We start from the raw sequence: 19872 nt of genomic DNA, 5'->3' as shown, positions 1-19872 counted from the left end.
AATATCCGGGCATTCGTTTTGCATAGGGGCGGCATCCGCCGCTTCAAGGAATCGGGTTCCAGCACATGTAATTAAAAGACTAGGTCGTTGGCGTTCGTCCTGTTTCAGCCGCTACATTCCTGAATCTTGCTTGTCAGAATTTGGTGTTATGAATAAATGTTTGTAGCTTTGCGATATGATAGGAATTGTTGTTCTTTTTGGCCTCCTTCAGCTATCCCTTCGACGTCGCGGTTTCGGCATAACTCTAACCGCTTTAGCTAGCCAGCAGGTAGGAGTCCTTCTTTCGTGAGTGCCCCGACCACAAGTGTTAAGGCCGATTAATTGGCCTGTATTTGTGGGAGGGGCACGGTTGCCTATATCATGGCACCTCTGCCCCTCCTTCAATGAACGACGTGTCAAACTCTCCCACCCTACCCACCCTCAATCTCAGCTTCACAACAAGGGGATGGCCTCCTTCAGCTATCCCTTCGACGTCGCGGTTTCGGCATAACTCTAACTGCTTTAGCTAGCCAGCAGGTAGGAGTCCTTCTTTCGTGAGTGCCCCGACCACAAATGGGTTATATCGGTATATTACGTCACTGCGCTCACCGCGTGGTGAGCGCGGTGATGTCATCTCAGGTCCTTTTGCAGGTCCTGCAGAAAGAAGAAACAAGAGGATACCGGCTGCGAGATCAAGTGGATAAGGTGAGTTTTTAAAAATTATTTTTAACCCCTCAATGGCCATTTTATTTTGCATTCTGTCTTAAGAATGCTATTATTTTCCGGTACAACCATGTTATAATAGAAAATAATAAAATCACCCGAACAACGAATCCGAATCCGAACTTCAGTGAAAAAGTCTGGGTTCCGGTCCGGGTACCCGAACTCACATAGTTCGGATCGAACCCAAACTTTGCAGTAAGGGTTTGTTCAACTCTAGTCCTCACCCATTTATCATACTTGGAGCGCTGCCTCGTCTTTTGTTATTATATTCATCAGTGGAAGTCATGCCAGTCATCCCTGAGGATTTTGCACCCGACCGTCTTATCTCTAACTGTGCTGCTGTTTTCTTCTGTTATTAGATAGTGTAAGGGATCGCTGTACTGGGGGGGCCATTCTCGCAAGAATCGTCTTCAGGACACCAGGTTTCAGGTCCAAACAGTGCATTTATTGTGCCTCAGCAAACCAAACATAAATAATACAAAATAAACACCTGCCCGGCTGGGCTCTAACTAAACATGAAGTTCCTGACTCGCCTAAGTCACAGTTCACACCCTGTGAACCCATGCGGCTTTGTCAGCCAATGTCCCACGGCCTCCTGGCTGTACAGAGTCCAGTACGCCCACTTTCTCCAGTTCAGTGTTTATGGTGGGAGATTGGGGCTTAGTAGTCCGCCTGACTATAGCCCTGCGACCCTCCCAGGCATCGCTTCGTCACCCAACTCCAGGCTATTTCCCAGCCTTGTGGTCCCACAGCCTTGCCCAGCTGAGACCACAGAGACAGAGCCTCCAGGCCTCTGTCCACAGGTAACACACTCCCCCCTTGCTGACACCCTGGGAGGTGCTTTGTGCCAGCCTGATTACTATCAGCTGGTCTCTCCTGTGGTGGAATAGGGATGTGGACCGAACTATCCACCCCTTCCTTGCCTCTACCTTGCGTGAGACCTGTCACTGTCTCACAATAGATAGATAGATAGATATATAGATAGAGTAAAGCACTTTTGCACAGCAGATTATCAGGAAAATTGTCAGGAATGACCCTTCCTTCCCAGTAAAGGTCCCTTGTAAGGGTATGGCCACATAATCAGGTTTCCTGATACAATTTTGGACTCAGGAGTGGTTCATAAAAGTAGAGAAAAGAGGATAGATACTATGTTATGCCTGCACTGCTGCCCCTACATGCAGACATGGATGCTGGGCTCCTTTACTTCCTCCTGCTGTTGCACGCCTTGCTGATAAGCGCAGGCAGAAGGTAGCTTAACTGTTGTATATGCCCCGTGCCAGTGCTTCCTTATACTTGATGGCATGGGTGCAGCTACAGTAGTAGTCTCACGCTCTAGTGTAGGAGGGAAACCCCACACTGAACATAGGAGGGAAAGGGGAAAGGAAATAAGGCCTAAAAACTAGGGAAAGCAGGTGGACACCTCCTTTTGAAAACCCTAATCAAAGCCCTGACTGACTACCAGTATGAACAGACCCCAGAGGTAGGTGAGGTCATACACAGGAATACCTAAAGTCCTATCTAACCCTAAAGGACCCTGGTACTAATGACAGTAATGAGACATCCTGTTCCTCCAAAAGGAAGGATGAACGAGAGTCTCTCTAAGGCCTAATACAAAACAACAAGGAAATGCAACACACAGAAAAGCCAAAATACAAGGGGAAAGGTAACACTTAACTTCCAAGAAGCTATAGCAGCACCAGGAACTCAGCCGAGATCCAAACACCAGCTATCCACAGGTCCAACTGAAGCTATAAACCGCACAGCATTGTGGGAGAAACAACTATAAATAGGGAAAGTTAAATGAACACAATAGCAACACCCGGAGGTTAAAGGTGTAGCCGGTATCAGAAACAACACAGACGCCTATTGAACCACAAGGTAAACATGTCAAATCAAACCACATGTTGCCAGTCTCAAAGATCTCCTGCCACTCACTGTCGCGGGACGTCCGTATGTCTTGGTATGTCCGTGATACTCTGGCATCCTTCTTCCAGCTCTGAGCGGAGCTTGCGCTCTGGCTCAGAGTCTTGTACTGTTTGTAAGGGCATGGGCAGGTGTGTCTCTCCTCCTTTTGTTAGGCAGCATGCACACACCCTCTATCTTCCTAAGCCTATGGCTGGTCTGCAATTTTTATTTAAAGATGTATTGTTTAACTAGAAGGCACCTGAGCAATAAGGTTCCTAGCTAGTCTGAGCTAAGTTTTTCTGCTGTTTCTTGTCATTCTGTGTGCTGGACTTTGGATTACGGTTTACAGACTTTGCCTGATTGCCGCCTGCTCTGACTTCTGCTTTTGTACCCTGACTATGCTTTCATCTGATTAGCCTCTGGCCTTCCAGTATCCCCTAGGTGTATTGTGTCACCTGGGAGTCAGTCATACTCGGGTCCCGATTCCCTCGTGTTCCAGTTCCCCTCTGAAATAGCACCTGGTAGACCCTTCAGGAAAGTCTCTCCTCACCATCAGATGTATTATGTGAAGAATGAGGGGTGTGCTCAGACATCGCCCTCAGAGGAAGTTGGTCATGTGGGACAGCAAACTTCTCTTATTTTTTTTCTTAATACACTCTTGGTTTTGGTTTCCAAAACTGCCTCACAAAATCTGACCATGTGGCCGTACCCTGAATGCGCCACTGGTCATTCAATGAACAAGCAAACACTTGGTTATCAGGTGAAAGCATTGTTGTTGTAGCACTCAAATCATTGTCTATGGCCAGCAGAATGTCCTATGTAATCTGTACAAGGACATATGATCACAGTAGGCATCGCTCAGCTCCATAGAGAGGAGATGATGTCTGCATATCAATGGAGCTATCATCAAAGTTGAGCAAGGAATTATCAGGAATTGTTTGCTCCCAATAATTGCTTTGTCAGTCAGCCTGTTTAAAGAACTTAATCCTTTTCTTGATCCATCATGAGAGGACTCATTCATGGCTACAGTTCCTGCCTGGAGCCATAAGACTGCTATATACTCCATAGATGTATTGCAGCTCCACATATAAGTCTTATATTTAGTGACAAGAACAGGATCAGATCGTGTGTGGTTGGATCAGCAAATACTTTCTCAGAATATGGTATTCTTTTCTTTCTGTAAAAGAACAGGATCTGATCCCAAAGTGGGTTTTAGTCTATACGACTCTTGATTAGAGTCATACTTCTTCTGTATGCACTGAGCCAAAAAGTACTCAATAATGGACAGAATAAATCTCAGCTTAATTTTCTTCCAGTTTTCCAAAGTATATTAAATACATCAAATCATGTCCCGGAGAATCAGATTTTCTGCTCTTTCACATTGATCTATATTAAATTTACCATTTAAAAAGTTTATTCTCTTTGCTGTTCTAAATGTAGTCAAATCAGTCAGGTTATTCTGGGGTTTAGATTTTAAAACCGTATCTAGGGATGGACTTAAGATATTATCAATGACCCTCAATGATATATATGTCAAAAAATGTAGGAAAACGGGAAAGGTGCTTCCTGTAATACGATCTGGCAAGAAGAACGTTCTTGCTAAGTCAATTAGGTTCTAACCGCATGTAGAAACCTCTCATGTGTAGTAGAAGCAACTGTCAAGTCTACTTTCCCAGGCTCCTCAGCAGAGGAGGCTGTTTGAAATCACCATAAGGTACAAGAAGAAAAGACATACACCACATTCGGCACTGTCAGTTCCAAGGATGACCAAATTTGTGGATCCAATTCACAGGTTCATGAAAAGGTCTCTTTGATCTAAAGAAGGGATCGACTGCCCAAAATGAATCATGAGACCATTTACTTGTATTTTCAATGTCTATTTTTTTTATTTTAATAAATTCAGACTTTGTTTTTCATGAACACATGGCTTAGATCCACTAATTTGGTCATTCTTGGAGTCGACAATACCAAATGTGGTGTACTTTTCTTCTTTTGCCCTATGATGAACAAAGCAGGGTAGTATTAATATGGGCAGTATAATTGCATTTTGGGCTTAAATTAGCAAAAAGAAAATCTACTTACAGAAATGTAAACAGCTGCAAATGCTGCCAGGGTGGCGTGTTGAGAAGGGAATGATTTCCTGCCAAAAAAAGACAAGCAAAATTATAGTGTATTTGTAAAAGTTCCTTTAGAGACATAACTAATTACGCTTCAAGAAGAAAGCCTTAATTAGTTTACATTGGTTTCTGAATTTGGTAACATATTATAGATTTTCAAACTAACATGGTTTAACCTTAAAGGTTCCATTTATGTAAATGACTTGCCGAGCACTGTAAAAATACCAGGTTTCAATTGCCGTAACTTATTAGGAGGGCATTGGTTAATTAACCCTTCTATCGAATCAATGTGTCTTATGATTAGGTTGCATTATTTTTGCTGTGAGGTGGGGTGGACTGTTATATTAGAGATACTTAATGTGCCAAGAATTTTGTGGAAAAGGAAAATGTTTACATTGTAAAAGTATTAAAACGCAAAACTTCTGATTAAAGATAAGAGAATTCCTTGCTATTAGTTGCGGGTCCGATTCAGTCGAATTGGTCATCAGAATCGATTCAGGTTCAAATAAACTTGACTTGGATCAAAAGTGGCCCTATTGCCATGAAAAGTCATATATACCATTCTCAGGTCTCCTAGGACTGTATCCAACACCTTTCAAGCTCTTTAGCATCAAGTCAGTATTGGTAATGTCAAAGTGATAGCGACATTCAGTACATGCACTGTTAACCATATATGCAACATACATTACAGTATATGCAGATTTTTCTTAAATTAATAACTGGTCCAAAAATATTTTTTTATGAGGTAGATGCCTTTATCGTTGTCTTTTGATCTGTAAAATGGTGGCCATCATTTTGATTGATTCATCCAAATGAATCGCAATTTTTTTTTTTTGATATTGTTAACAAATTCGATTTGTGTAGAACGGATTCACTCATTTCTACTTAGGATTGCACAGGGATGGCTACTTTGCAGTCAGGTACAACGTATGTATAAAATAACTCTCTCTCTTATACCTCAGGTGTCTATGCAAAAAGGTTTTTATAAGATTACAAAAACATAGATGCTTTCTTCCCGAAAAAATCACCACTCTTGTGCATGATGTGTCTGTTGTGGCAGCTCATCCCCTTTCTAGTAAATTGGGCTATGCTGCAATACCAGACACAGCCCATGGACAGGTGCTTTTTCAGGAAAAAGTAAGCCTTTTTCAACATTCAAATTATTTAAATACAGAGCATATGGCTATAACACACTGGGGCAATAGTAATGGAATTGGGCAGATTGGGGCAATAGTAATACATATTACTAGATGAATTAAAATGCTCAGGGGGTCTACGTGTAACTCTGCAAAGATGTAACTCTGTAACATCTTTGCTGAATTTGCGGCTTCACAGAAATCATGCCGTTGCACGAAGATCATGCAGCTGGAGGACAGGGGAGTCAGCTGTTCGAAACAGACCGCCTAGAGAAAATGATCCCTGTATACGGAGCACACAGTAGCACCATGAATACAGATTAGGAGGTGGCCATGATGCTTTCTGCTCCCATTCTGAAAAGTATATGATCACCAGGTGCCAGGGAAGTGTATAGGTGCCTGGATCTTAGCAGACCAAGATCAGCTTTGCAGTGAATCTCCAGAGGCTGTATTTCTTCTGTAACCTTCAGCGAAATCAATTCCAACTAAGAAACCATTAATTTTTTCATTAAAAGGCTTATTTTATATTTTGCCTTGAAAGCAAATAGCAATAGGATGCTTACAAACATAGAAGTCAAGAAAGAGAACAGCGCATGCAATAAACATTCATTCATCCACATCGATGCACCCCCCCTTCACACGCACACCTGGACCAATATATATTTATTAATATCAGTTTTCACTATAGACTGATATGCAAAGAGATATATCCCACGGATAGGGAACCATCTCACTAATGCCACCTTCTGGCAGTGGTTTCCTATGATTTTTTTTAACAAGCCTTGGAACATGACAGGGAAAAATAGTCAAGCAAAATATCCATCTGTAGACAGCTGTGACCCTCAGCTTAGACAAGGTGCTTCCTCTCCTTAAAGAGACAAGCTATGTATGGAGACGTATGGAGACTTATTAGCAATGCTCCATGGCAAAAAAAATATGCAATGAGGTATCTCCAAGGAAAAGAACCATCTTGCTACCTAAAAAGTCAGCCTTTGACTCATAGGGAACCACTTCCAGAAGGTAGCGCTAGTGAGATGGTTCTCTTTCCTTGAGCAATGCCTCTTTACATTTTTTTTCCCCATGGAGCATTGCTAATAGTTCTCCACACATAGCTGTTCTCTTTAAGGAGATCAAGCATCCTGCCTAAGCATAGATCTAAAAAATTATGTACATATCTGTATCTTCCACAATTTATGAAACTTATAAGGACAAACCATATAGAGGAACAAAATGTCATATGGTGTAATGGGAGCTGAACTGCAGTATGCCAGCACCGCCACTACATGGTGGACAGAGCTTTCTGCTTTAAATACTTAGTTGCCAATGCTAGCATCTACCAAAAACAGCTAGCTAATCAGTGGAGGTGTGGGATGTCGGAGCCTGACAATCTGATATTTAAAAGTTGGGATATTCCTTTAAATAATTCTTGGGGTAATAATTTAGAAACCTGACTTTCCATCTCTTTATATCGACCTACAGTGTATATGTAGATATTATTTTTTCATGTGCCAGTTTCTTGAATGAATTTTAGTCTCAGCATTGAAATCTTTATACTTGGAGGAAAATGATAAAATGTGTTATAATCATTTGCTTTACCTTCCAGCGTTTATGATGGCTAGGTCTTGCCCAGAGCAAATATCCTCTAGCACATATGGATTTTCTTTACAGGAAACATTTAAAGAGGTGTAGTTCGGTTTGCAGACTGTCAAGAAATAAGGGGTCTGGTAACCAGTAGAGAGTTGGATAATATCAGTAATCAGAGCAGTGGAGCAAAGTCCAAACACGTGGACACCTTGGAGAAAAACCAAAGAGAATTCTTAGTGCTGAATACTTTAGACATTACATTTTTAGGCAACAGTCATTAAACTGACTTCAATGGAAGAATCTGAGCTTGTTAACATTTAAACATCTTTAATATCAAATGGAAACAGATCTCCTGAAAAAAACACACATCCTTGAAGAACAACTAGACCAAAAGAAGACAAACCAGACAAGAAAATATTTTGCTTTTGAACAACCTGGAACAAAGTTTTGACAAAGTTCCTTCATACCTATGTGTCTTCACTTGCCAAATATGACCAAAATACTCTTAGCCTTGTATAAAACCTCTGCATGTCCAGCATCTGTTCACCACTGTGAGGACATGACCACATGGTCAGGTTTCCTAATGAAGTTTTGGAAGCCCAAATCAGGAATAGATCATAAAAGGAGAAAAAGTTTAAAGGACAGATACCTCTCCTCTTTTTATAAATTTATTTCTGGTTTTGGCTTCCAAAACTGCATGCAGAAACCTGACCATGTGGTTTTACCCTAAGGTTTCCCGATTGCTAAACTGGAATCGCGTTCACACTTTGAACTTAGATGTTTTTTTGAATACAAGGCAATTGGGAAACCTTGGTTTGACCTTTGCAATAATGTTATTTAATCAAGGTAGACATGCAATTCCCCCTATACGCTTCACGTGCATATTGCTTTCTGCATTTTTTCTACTATGTTTAGACCTTTATCAGCTAGAGTTACTTACCTCTGTGACACGGATTCTAGATCATATACTGTTCTCACAACGGCATTTAAAAATAAATAAATGTAGACAGAAAATAATTTGTGTTTGGTGACTGTGGCTTCGTATTGTGTTTGGACTTGCTTGTTTGAAGAGAGGAAGAGAAAGCTGAACATTAAAGTTATAAATTAACTTTATGCATGGTTCTGAAAGTGGTTATCTTATGCTTTGCAAGCTTAAAGGGAACATGTCATCAACTTTATGCTGCACAAAATAGTTACAGAAAGGTTTATTTCTGCAGTCTGCCACTCATAAACTAATATTAAAGGGGGTTTCCAAGATTCTGATGCCCTATCCTGAATATACAGTAGGTCATCAATATCAGATCAGAGGGGGTCCGACACCTCTGCTGACCAGTTATTTGAGGAGGCCACAGTGCTCTGGTGATCGCTGTAGCCTCCTCGCAGATTATCAAGCACAGCACTGTCCTTGGTATAGCAGGCCATGTGACTGAAGAAAGTGATGTTTTTATTTATGTCACTCACTTATATAGCGCTGACATATTCCGTCATGCAAGCACAGGGAGAAAATATAAACTCCAAACACATGTTGTCCTTGGTTGGATTCAAACCTAGGACCCCAGTGCTAACCAGTGAGCCACTGTGCTGCACAAGGATAGGTCATCCATATCAGAATCTCAAAAAACCCTTTTAAGTTGTCGGTGAGATTTAGCTGCACGATCATTGTAACCCATATGGTCACAGGCTACCTGAGAAGAGTTATGGTTAATCATGAGCTTCTACTGTCTCCACTTCCCTTCTGATGATTTCCTCCTTAGTTTCTGACTAGGAGAAAACTGTGAAATCATAAGTGGATGGCTGGAAAAGTGGAAGCTCGTGATTAACTATGACTCTTAATATTAGCTCATGAGTGACAGGGTGCTAAAATCAGCATGTCTGTTATTATTCTATACTGCCCTTAGTGAGAGTAGCATAAAGCTGTTGAGAAGTTCCACCATAAAAAGCATCTAAGGAGCATAAATACAATTGCAAAATCACTTCTTTTGGTAAGGAACTATAACATAGCACATTTTGTACAGCTGATCAAATAGCAATTAAAGGGGTTGTCCGGGTTCAGAGCTGAACCTGGACATACCTTTATTTTCACCCAGGCAGCCCCCCTGACATTAACTGCTCCGATGCTCTCCTTTGCCCTGCGCTAAATCGCGCAGGGCAAAGGCATTTTCAGTAGTTCCGGTGACGAACCGTGCTCTCCATGGGGCTGCAAGAAAGCCTGGTGATGTCAACGGCAGTGATGGGCGGGCTTTAGCTAGTAAAACGGCTAGGGCAGCTCTAAAGCACGCCCATCAGAGCATGAGATGCTCCAATGCTAACATCAGGGGGCTGCCTGGGTGAAATTATGGGTATGAACCCAGACAACCCCTTTAGGGAACCAATGGGATATGTACTGTAGAAATTAAAAGAGCGCATCATAATAATATTAATAAAAATTGTATTAATAATGTACCCCAATATTCTTAATTGCTGTTCAATCATGTCTTGCCAAGTCTAAGTAATTTATTAACTCCATTTTGCGCACTGCGGACATGCAGTGTATTGTTTGTTTTTCTTTTAATAATTGTTCATATCTGGCATGTGAAAACCCTTAAAACTTATATGTGAGGAAAAAACAAGGTCAGCACTTATGTCTTGACTTGTATACAGTAAAACCACACTTCACAAGGGAACAATATAATTGAAAAACTGCTTTGATACAGAAGGCATTGCACTACTAGCAGCATTTCTGAAAGTATGGTTCATTCCTCCTTACATACTTCTGTTCGGAAATGTTATAAAACCACAAGCATTCAAGTTGTTAGTTACTTTGTGTGGAAGTGATCAAATGACCGGCAAATTAAAAGTTCTGTTGTCTGACTAATAATCATACATTGACATTTTACTTCAAGGACAGCAAATACCAGAGATCTGCGACACCAAGAATAAGCAATAAGTTTTAAAGGGAACCTGTCACCCCTAAAAACAATCCCAAGCCATCAGCAGTACCTGACAGTAGCCAGCAGCGTGTTTCCAACGATAATTTTTTCCTGAAGGCCAATGCGGCTAAAGCTCAGAAAACTTTATTTTATCCCCTGCCGTCGCGCTTCTCTAGTCATGCTTGAGGTCAAGGGGGCAGTGGCCTTCTTGCTTCAAGTCAATATAACCACGCCCCCCTTCCCTGCCCCAGAATTTTTCAAAAAATTTGGTTCGATACGAATTTATTCGTGGCAAATTGCATTAAAAAAGGCTATTTCCTGGCTGCAGAGAGCCTTTATAGTGAGGTAGAACACTGTGCCTTGCAGTAACACGCATAGGGAGTCTGCTGTGGTAGTAAAACAATACTGTGAATCAGTATTACATGTAGGTGACAGGCGTCGCTCTTAGAATCACTGCGCACTTCACTTATTTGGGTAGATACGGGGCCAAACCTTATCAAATAACTCAAGTGTCAACTCAGCCTTACTATGTTAGCGTCAAGAAGAAGAGCACTCCTTTTACACCGTCGACATCTGATTCCACATAGATGTCTACAGAACCTGTTCTATTAAACGCTTATACAAGTAGAGCCCCCGCCGACAGAGTGAAGAAGTTGTCAGCACTAAGTTTGTGTTGACGTTACTGATTATTTTGCCCTTCCTCTGATCCATCAGAAAAATAACCCACAAAAAACGGATCCTGTCTGTGGAGCATCTGCCTTCACTCGGTCAGCATTTGGTCAGAAATCAGTATTGATAAAGCCAAAAACACAGGAGTGGATCCAAAACAGAGGTGACACATGACTATTTTCATGTCTTCTGTGTTTTGTACCCACTCCTGCTTTTGGCTACCAAATCAAAAGCCAATTCTGATGCAAAATAGGGACCATGTCAGCTGTTACTTAGACAGGATTTGTTGTATGTCTCATTTTTCCTTCCTTCTAACAGATCAGAGGAAGGGTTAAATAAATGATTATGTCAGCCCGGCTGAAATGCAAAAATAGTGGCCCAGTCATGAAGTGGGGAGGGTGGGAACAGCATAAGAAGTCCACAGAGTGGCCCAATGACAGAGTCTGGAGGTGGTAGCAGCAGCATCAGGAGGAGGCCACAGGGTGGCAAAATGACAGTGTGGAGGTGGCAGCAGCAGCAGCAGCAGCATGAGGAGACCACAGAGTGGCACAATGACAGAGGGTGGAGGTGTCGGCAACATCAGCATCAGGAGGAGGCCACAGGGTGGCACAATGACAGTGTGGAGGTGGCAGCAGCAGAAGCATGAGGAGACCACAGAGTGGCACAAGGACAAAGTGTGGAGATGGCAGCAGCAGCAGCAGGAGGAGGCCACAGGGTGCCAAAATGACTGTGTAGAGGTGGCAACAGCAGGGTCAGGAGGCCACAGAGTGGCAAGGTGACATAGTGTGGAGGTGGCAGCAGCATCAGGAGACCACAGAGTGGCAAGGTGACATAGAGTGGAGGTGGCAGCAGCATCAGGAGACCATTGATTGGCATGGTGACATAGTGTTGTGGTGGCAGCAGTATCAGGAGACCACAGAGTGGCAAGGGGACATAGTGTTGAGGTGGCAGCAGCATGAGGAGACAACAGAGTGGTAAGGTGACATAGTGTGGAGGTGGCAGCAGCATCAGGAGACCACAGAGTGGCAAGGGGACATAAAGTGGAGGTGGCATCATCATCAGGAGACCACAGAATGGCAAGGTGACATAGTGTGGCGGTGGCAACAGCATCAGGAGACCACAGAGTGACCCGGTGAAAGAGTGGGGTGGCAATACCAGTACCAGCTGAAGATGGTGGGTGAAGGAAGGAGCAATTTGCATAAGATCTGTGGCATCAGGCGGGTGGCAGCATCCAAATAGTAGGTAGCCAAAAGAAACCCGTCTCTTTTGTCAAAGTGTTGGTGTGGCACCATGGATGATCTTGTCTGATGCATCAGGGTGGAAATCCTGGCTAATCCACTCCTGATACATCTTGTCAAAGGTTAGTCTCTCCACATTTTAGGTGAACAGGCGAGTTCTTCTTGGGGCAACTAAGGCCCCAGTGGCACTAAACACCCGCTCTGATGCCACATTACTGACCGGACAGGACAGCTTTTCCTCTGAAAACTCTGCAAGTTGCAGCCACAAATCCAGTTTGGATGCCCAGTATTCCAGCGGATCTTCACTGTGGGGTGGCAGGGTGCTGTCTAAGTATGCCACCACCTGCTGGTTTAGGTCCTGCTCCAGGTCAAGCGGGTAAAGAAAGCTGCTCATAAGCGACTCTAGACTCAAGTTGCTGCTGATACAGCTGGAACTGCTCCTACCCCCTACCCTGCCACAGCAGCCATGGAAGAGGAACGTGAGCGCAAAGGGCCCCCCCGGTCAGATAAAATGGAGGATGGCGCAGATAGGCAGAGGCCAACTGACTACATAGGATGTCTCTATAGTAGTTCAGTTTGTCCTCCCTCAGTGGGTGTAAAAAAGGCCTCATTTTGGACCGGTAGCGAGGGTCCAACAAGGTGGAGAGCCAGAAGTCATCCTTTTGCCAAATGGCAACAATTAGGCTGTCACTACGCAAGCAAGGGAGCAAGCATCGAGCCATCTTTGCAAGTGACTCGGAAGGACTCCCTGCCTCAATCTCCACTGCATACTGCCACGGTGTGTCTCGGTCCTCTGCCTTTTCTTCCTCATCACCCTGTAGATCCTCTGGCTGCTCCTGCTCCTCCTCTCCTTTCACCTGTGTATAAAAACCACCCATTTCGCTACACATTGCTTGTGCTCCAATGTCCTCCTCCTCCACCAGTTCAGCCCCCACAGTTCTCAAGTGGCCGTGAGATCTAGGAGCCACGTCTCCAGTCCCCTGACCAGCCAGATTTACCAGCATCTGTTCCAGTACATGAAGCAGTGGAATGACGTTGTTCATCCCATAGTCCAGGCGACTGACAAATAACGTGGCCTCCTCCTGAGCAAACGGCAGGTGTCATGCATGAGCTGCCACTGGCTGACATCAATGTTAAACAGGGGAATACTCCTGTTTGCTTGGATCATCAAGAAATTGTTTATGGCCTTTCTCTGTTCATATAGTGTGTCCAACGTGTGGAGGGTGGAATTCCAATGGGTGGAAACATTGCATATCTGCCTATGTTGGGGGATGTCGTTCTGCCGCTGCAGCTCAAGAAGGGTGTGCTTTGCGGTGTACGAGTGGCTGAAGTGCATGCAAAGTGTCCTGATCATTTTTAGGATGTATTGCAGATGGGTGGAAGACTTCAGGAACAGCTTGACAATCAGCTGTTGTCAAGCTGTGCCATTCAGGGCGCATGGCTCAGCCCTCCTTGATGCAGCGCAGACACCATGTGCTTCCCATTGTCGGTCACCATTTTTCCGATTTTGAGCTGTCACGGAGAAAGCCAGGATTCGATTTTTCTATGAAGGACACGGAGCAGTTCCTCCTCTGTGTGACTCCGTTCACCCAGACAAACGAGGTGCAGAACAGCTTGACAGTGCCGTGACCTGCACATATGGTATGCTGGAGGGGCACTGTGAATTTTCCCTGCAGTGGAGGCTGAGGACACGGTGGAAGATGAGGAGGCAGAGGCAGACTTTGTTGCAGGACCAACGCCGTCATAATGTGAAGGCGGAAGCAGTGTCACCTGGCCAATTTGCTGGTGTGGCTATGCAGGAAGCACATTTACCCAGTGGGCCGTAAAAGATACGTATTGTCCCTGACCGTAGTTACAGCTCTACATGTTGGTGCTGCCGTGCACTTTGCCAGACACCGACAGGCTCAAGGACTGGCCCACCTTCTGTTCTACATAAGTGTGCAGGGCTGGTACTGCCTTTTTGGCAAAGAAATGACGGCTTGGGACTCTCCACCTCAGCTCGGCACAAACCATCAGTTCTCTGAAAGGTGCAGAGTCCACCACTTGGAAAGGGAGGGACTGCAGCACCAGCAACTTGGCCAGGAGCACATCCAGCTTCTGCACCGTTGGATGAGTGCACGCATACGGTTGTCTCTTGGCAATCGCTTTGGTGATCGATTGCTGACGGAATGACTGACAAAGAGTAGGAGGAGGAGCAGGAGCATCAGGACCAGCCAATGATGGGAAGGACAGACATCTCCCTTCAGCTGAGGTGGTGGAGCCTTGACTGCCTGAAATCGGGTGCGTGCCACTGGGTGATGCAGCGGTTGCTGCGGCAGGTTGGATCACCATTTTGGAGCCACGGTTCTCCCAGGCCACTTTATGGTGATGCTGCATATGTTGATGCAGGGCCGTGGTGCCAACATTGGCACCCTGGCCACGCTTCACCTTCTACCCACATATTCTACAAATTCACCTCCTCCAGCAGCTTAACAAAAAACTGCCACACTGCCAAGTAGGTGATTTTACCCCCAACACTCCGCACTGACTGACTGCTACCGCCACTGCCTCCGCGAACCCCTTTCCGGGCAGGTAGGCTCCTGCAAAGCGGGTGGTCTACCCTGGGCACGTTTGGCTCCTGACCTCCCACTGCTGCCACCCTGCTGACTCACGGTCACGCTAGTGACTTGCTGGCTCCGCCGCTGCCTCACAGGCAAGCTGCTACCATCTTCTTCCGATAATGACAAAGCCCCTAATTCACCCAGCTCCTAAGTGCGATCAGCTACATCATCATCATCGAGTACTGTCTGCACTTCACCGATGTCCTCCTCAACGGTCTCTGGGTCAGGAGCCTGACCGCTCACAACACCTGCTCCCACGCCAATCTCCTCATCACTCCTTGCCAGCCTACTGGAGAAAGCAGCGGATGTCTCCTCCCCATCTTGGCTGGCCAGTAGCTGCTGACTGTCCTCTAGTAGCTCGTCCTCGTTGTATAGTGGAGCTGAGTCCACAGCATATAATACTTGTCTGGCTGAGGGAACAGATAAGGACAGAGGCAGGTTGAAGACAGGTGAGGGCACAGGGCCTGCTCCCGGACCATGCCAACCAAGGGTTGTGTATGATGAACCCACCTATTCGTGGCTGGGGGTGTCTGATGTCACTTGGGATGAAGTGGATGACCGAGTCAACCATTCAAGAACCACTGGGTTGCTGGTCAAGACACGACCGCTAGATGACACCGGGAGCTCAGGCCTTTCGCTGCGACTCCTGCTGCTACGCCCCCTTACTCTACTGTGACCTGTGCCTGCGCCAGGAACATTTAGGCCTCTTCTACTCCCCTGTGCAGGGCCTGGCGCTTCTCTGTCTGACATACTGTTAGATAAAATAAATAAATAAAAAGTAACTTTCTCATTTCACCACACAACGGCTAATAAGCCCTTATTTTTCTCCACTAATATTATTATTTATTATTATTTAATATTAAAGCGTCATTTATTTCATAACACTGTACATATGATAAGGGGTATACATACATAATACAGACAATTGCACTAAGCATGAACAAGATGAACAGAAGGAGAGAGGGCCATGCCTGTGAGGGCTTGCCGTCTACATGGTATGGGAGAAGGACACAGTAGGTGAGGGTAAAGTTGGTCATGGTGGTACAGAGGCAGCAGGGTCACTGGTTATAGGCTTAAGAGGTGGGTTTTCAGGTTTCTTTGAAGGATTCCACTGTAGGTGAGAGTCTTGGAGGCGATTGCTGGAAGAGGTGATAAGAGGAGAAGAAAGAAGGAAGTCTTGTGAGGATCGGAGATTGCATGTGGGGATGTATTGGGGAAGTAGCTCAGAAATGTAGGGAGGGGACAGATTGTGGACAGCCATGTATGTATTTGTTAGTATTTTGAAGTGAATTCGCCGGGCAATGGGGAGCCAGTGAAGGGATTGTCAGTGGGGAGAGGCAGAGGAGTAACAGGGTGAGAGGTGGATTAGTTGAGCAGCAGTGTTGAGGATAGATTGGAGGGGTGCAAGAGTGCTAGATGGAAGGCAACAGAGAAGGATGTTACAGTAGTCTAGGTGGGAGATGATGAGGACATGTACAAGCATTTTCGCAGACTCAAAGCAAAGAAGAGCGCGGATGCGGGAGATGTTTTTGAGTTGGAGGCAACAGGTGGTGGAAAGGGCTTGGATGTGCAGTCGGAAGGAGACGGCCGAATCCAAGGTCACTCCAGGGCAGCGGACTTGGTTGATCGGGGAGAGTGTACAGCCATTGATCGTGATAGATGGGGGGGGGGGGGGGGTTGAGCAAGATGGGGGAAAGATGATGAATTCTGTTTTATACATGTTAAGTTTTAGAAAGTGAGAGGAGAAGAAGGAGGATATGGAAGATAGGAATTGTGGGATTCTGGATAGTAAGGTGGTGATGTCTGGACCAGAGAGGTAGATTTGTGTGTCATCAGCATAAAAGTGATACTTAAAAGCCATGGGCCTCTATGAGCTGTCCCCGGCCGAAAGTGTAGATAGGAAGAGCAGGGGTCCTAGGACAGAGCCTTGCGGGACACCAACAGAGAGGGAATGAGATGAGGAGGTGGTGTGAGAGTGGGAGATGCTAAATGTCCGCTCTATAAGGTATGATGTGATCCAGGAGAGGGCAAGGTCAGTGATGCCAAGAGATGAGAGAGTTTGTAACAGAAGAGAGTGGTTGACAGTGTCAAAGGCAGAGGACAGGTCAAGGAGAAGGAGGACAGAGTAATGTTTTTTGGTTTTGTCTGTTAGTAGGTCATTGGTGACTTTGTTGAGGGCAGTCTCAGTTGAGTGGTGGGGTCAGAAGCCAGATTGTAGCCAGTCAAAGAGGGAGCAGGAGGAGAGGAAAGGACAGTTCAGAATGGACATGTTGCTGGAGTAGCTTTGAGGCATATGGAAGAAGTGATAACTGGACAAAGATGATGGGTCAAGTGAAGGCTTTTTTAAGGATAGGTGTAATGGTAGCATGTTTAAAACCAGAGGGGGAGACACTAGAGGTTAGTGATAGGTTGAAGATGAGTTAGGGCTGGGATAAACACTATAGTGAGGTTAGGGATGAGGTGGGATGGGATTGGGTCAAGTGCACAGGTGGTGAGATGTGATCTGCAGAGTAGAGTGGATAGTTTTTCTTCTGTAATGGTGGAGAAGCGGGGTTTGGGAGAAGAGGACCGAGCAGTTGTGTAGAGGGTCTGTGGGGACTGTGCACTGAAGCTTTTTCTGATGTTGACTATCTTTTGTTTGAAGTATGTGGCAAAGTCCTCAGCTGAGATGATGACATGGTGGAGGCCCTGGGGGACGGAGAAGGGAGTTAAAAGTGTTAAAAAGTTGTTTAGGGCTGTGGGACAGGGAAGGCATGAGAGATGAGAAGTAGGTCTGTTTTGCATCAGCGAGTGAGGATTTGAAAATGAGGAGCTATTACTTGTATGCGGTGAAGTGATCCTTACAGTGTAATCACCGCTCAGCAGCCCTGGAAGCTTGTCCGAGTTTTTTGGTAAGGTCGGTGAGCTAGGGTTTTCTGTTGATTTTTCGGGTTTTGTTGTGTGTGAGGGGGGCAACAATGTCCAGAGCTGTACTTGGGAAACTGTATTGTGGTGTTATATAGGGTGGTGGCAGTAGCAATACACACGACAAAGAAGGCTTTAGAACATATAACTGCACTGCTGAACTGCAAATAGGCCCTTACTTTTTTCCACTTATACACGCCACAAAAGGATTCAGAACATATAACTGCACCGCTGAACGGCAAGTAGGCCCTTACTTTTTTCCACTCATGCACGCCAAAAAAGGCTTTAGAATATCTAACTGCACCCCTGAACGGCAGACAATTTATATATTTTTTGCCACTAATACACGCCAAAAAGGGCTTTAGAACATATAACTGCACCGCTGAACGGCAAATAAGGCTACTTCCACACTAGTGTTTTGTCTTTCCGTTTGTGAGATCCTCAGCTCGGCACAAACCATCAGTTCTCTGAAAGGTGCAGAGTCCACCACTTGGAAAGGGAGGGACTGCAGCACCAGCAACTTGGCCAGGAGCACATCCAGCTTCTGCACCGTTGGATGAGTGCACGCATACGGTTGTCTCTTGGCAATCGCTTTGGTGATCGATTGCTGACGGAATGACTGACAAAGAGTAGGAGGAGGAGCAGGAGCATCAGGACCAGCCAATGATGGGAAGGACAGACATCTCCCTTCAGCTGAGGTGGTGGAGCCTTGACTGCCTGAAATCGGGTGCGTGCCACTGGGTGATGCAGCGGTTGCTGCGGCAGGTTGGATCACCATTTTGGAGCCACGGTTCTCCCAGGCCACTTTATGGTGATGCTGCATATGTTGATGCAGGGCCGTGGTGCCAACATTGGCACCCTGGCCACGCTTCACCTTCTACCCACATATTCTACAAATTCACCTCCTCCAGCAGCTTAACAAAAAACTGCCACACTGCCAAGTAGGTGATTTTACCCCCAACACTCCGCACTGACTGACTGCTACCGCCACTGCCTCCGCGAACCCCTTTCCGGGCAGGTAGGCTCCTGCAAAGCGGGTGGTCTACCCTGGGCACGTTTGGCTCCTGACCTCCCACTGCTGCCACCCTGCTGACTCACGGTCACGCTAGTGACTTGCTGGCTCCGCCGCTGCCTCACAGGCAAGCTGCTACCATCTTCTTCCGATAATGACAAAGCCCCTAATTCACCCAGCTCCTAAGTGCGATCAGCTACATCATCATCATCGAGTACTGTCTGCACTTCACCGATGTCCTCCTCAACGGTCTCTGGGTCAGGAGCCTGACCGCTCACAACACCTGCTCCCACGCCAATCTCCTCATCACTCCTTGCCAGCCTACTGGAGAAAGCAGCGGATGTCTCCTCCCCATCTTGGCTGGCCAGTAGCTGCTGACTGTCCTCTAGTAGCTCGTCCTCGTTGTATAGTGGAGCTGAGTCCACAGCATATAATACTTGTCTGGCTGAGGGAACAGATAAGGACAGAGGCAGGTTGAAGACAGGTGAGGGCACAGGGCCTGCTCCCGGACCATGCCAACCAAGGGTTGTGTATGATGAACCCACCTATTCGTGGCTGGGGGTGTCTGATGTCACTTGGGATGAAGTGGATGACCGAGTCAACCATTCAAGAACCACTGGGTTGCTGGTCAAGACACGACCGCTAGATGACACCGGGAGCTCAGGCCTTTCGCTGCGACTCCTGCTGCTACGCCCCCTTACTCTACTGTGACCTGTGCCTGCGCCAGGAACATTTAGGCCTCTTCTACTCCCCTGTGCAGGGCCTGGCGCTTCTCTGTCTGACATACTGTTAGATAAAATAAATAAATAAAAAGTAACTTTCTCATTTCACCACACAACGGCTAATAAGCCCTTATTTTTCTCCACTAATATTATTATTTATTATTATTTAATATTAAAGCGTCATTTATTTCATAACACTGTACATATGATAAGGGGTATACATACATAATACAGACAATTGCACTAAGCATGAACAAGATGAACAGAAGGAGAGAGGGCCATGCCTGTGAGGGCTTGCCGTCTACATGGTATGGGAGAAGGACACAGTAGGTGAGGGTAAAGTTGGTCATGGTGGTACAGAGGCAGCAGGGTCA

The 19872-nt window shown here is 45.6% G+C and overlaps 1 protein-coding gene across 2 annotated transcripts in view; it reads right to left on the bottom strand.

Moving 5' to 3' along the window:
- Nucleotides 1-19872, bottom strand: part of PLPPR4 (phospholipid phosphatase related 4) — a 153678-nt gene that overhangs the window by 10212 nt on the left and 123594 nt on the right. For both annotated transcript variants that reach the window (XM_044302266.1, XM_044302267.1), the window contains exons 4-5: nucleotides 7457-7652; nucleotides 4690-4747 (exon numbers count right to left, since the gene is read on the bottom strand). In XM_044302266.1, coding sequence (XP_044158201.1) covers nucleotides 4690-4747; nucleotides 7457-7652 — 254 coding nt within the window. The remainder of the gene's footprint in view (nucleotides 1-4689; nucleotides 4748-7456; nucleotides 7653-19872) is intronic.

This window comes from Bufo gargarizans, chromosome 7 (assembly GCF_014858855.1).
Source record: "Bufo gargarizans isolate SCDJY-AF-19 chromosome 7, ASM1485885v1, whole genome shotgun sequence".
In the NCBI taxonomy this organism is placed as follows: domain Eukaryota; kingdom Metazoa; phylum Chordata; class Amphibia; order Anura; family Bufonidae; genus Bufo; species Bufo gargarizans.
The sequence above is the reverse complement of the archived record's forward strand: the minus strand, read 5'-3'. Positions and strand labels throughout refer to the sequence as shown.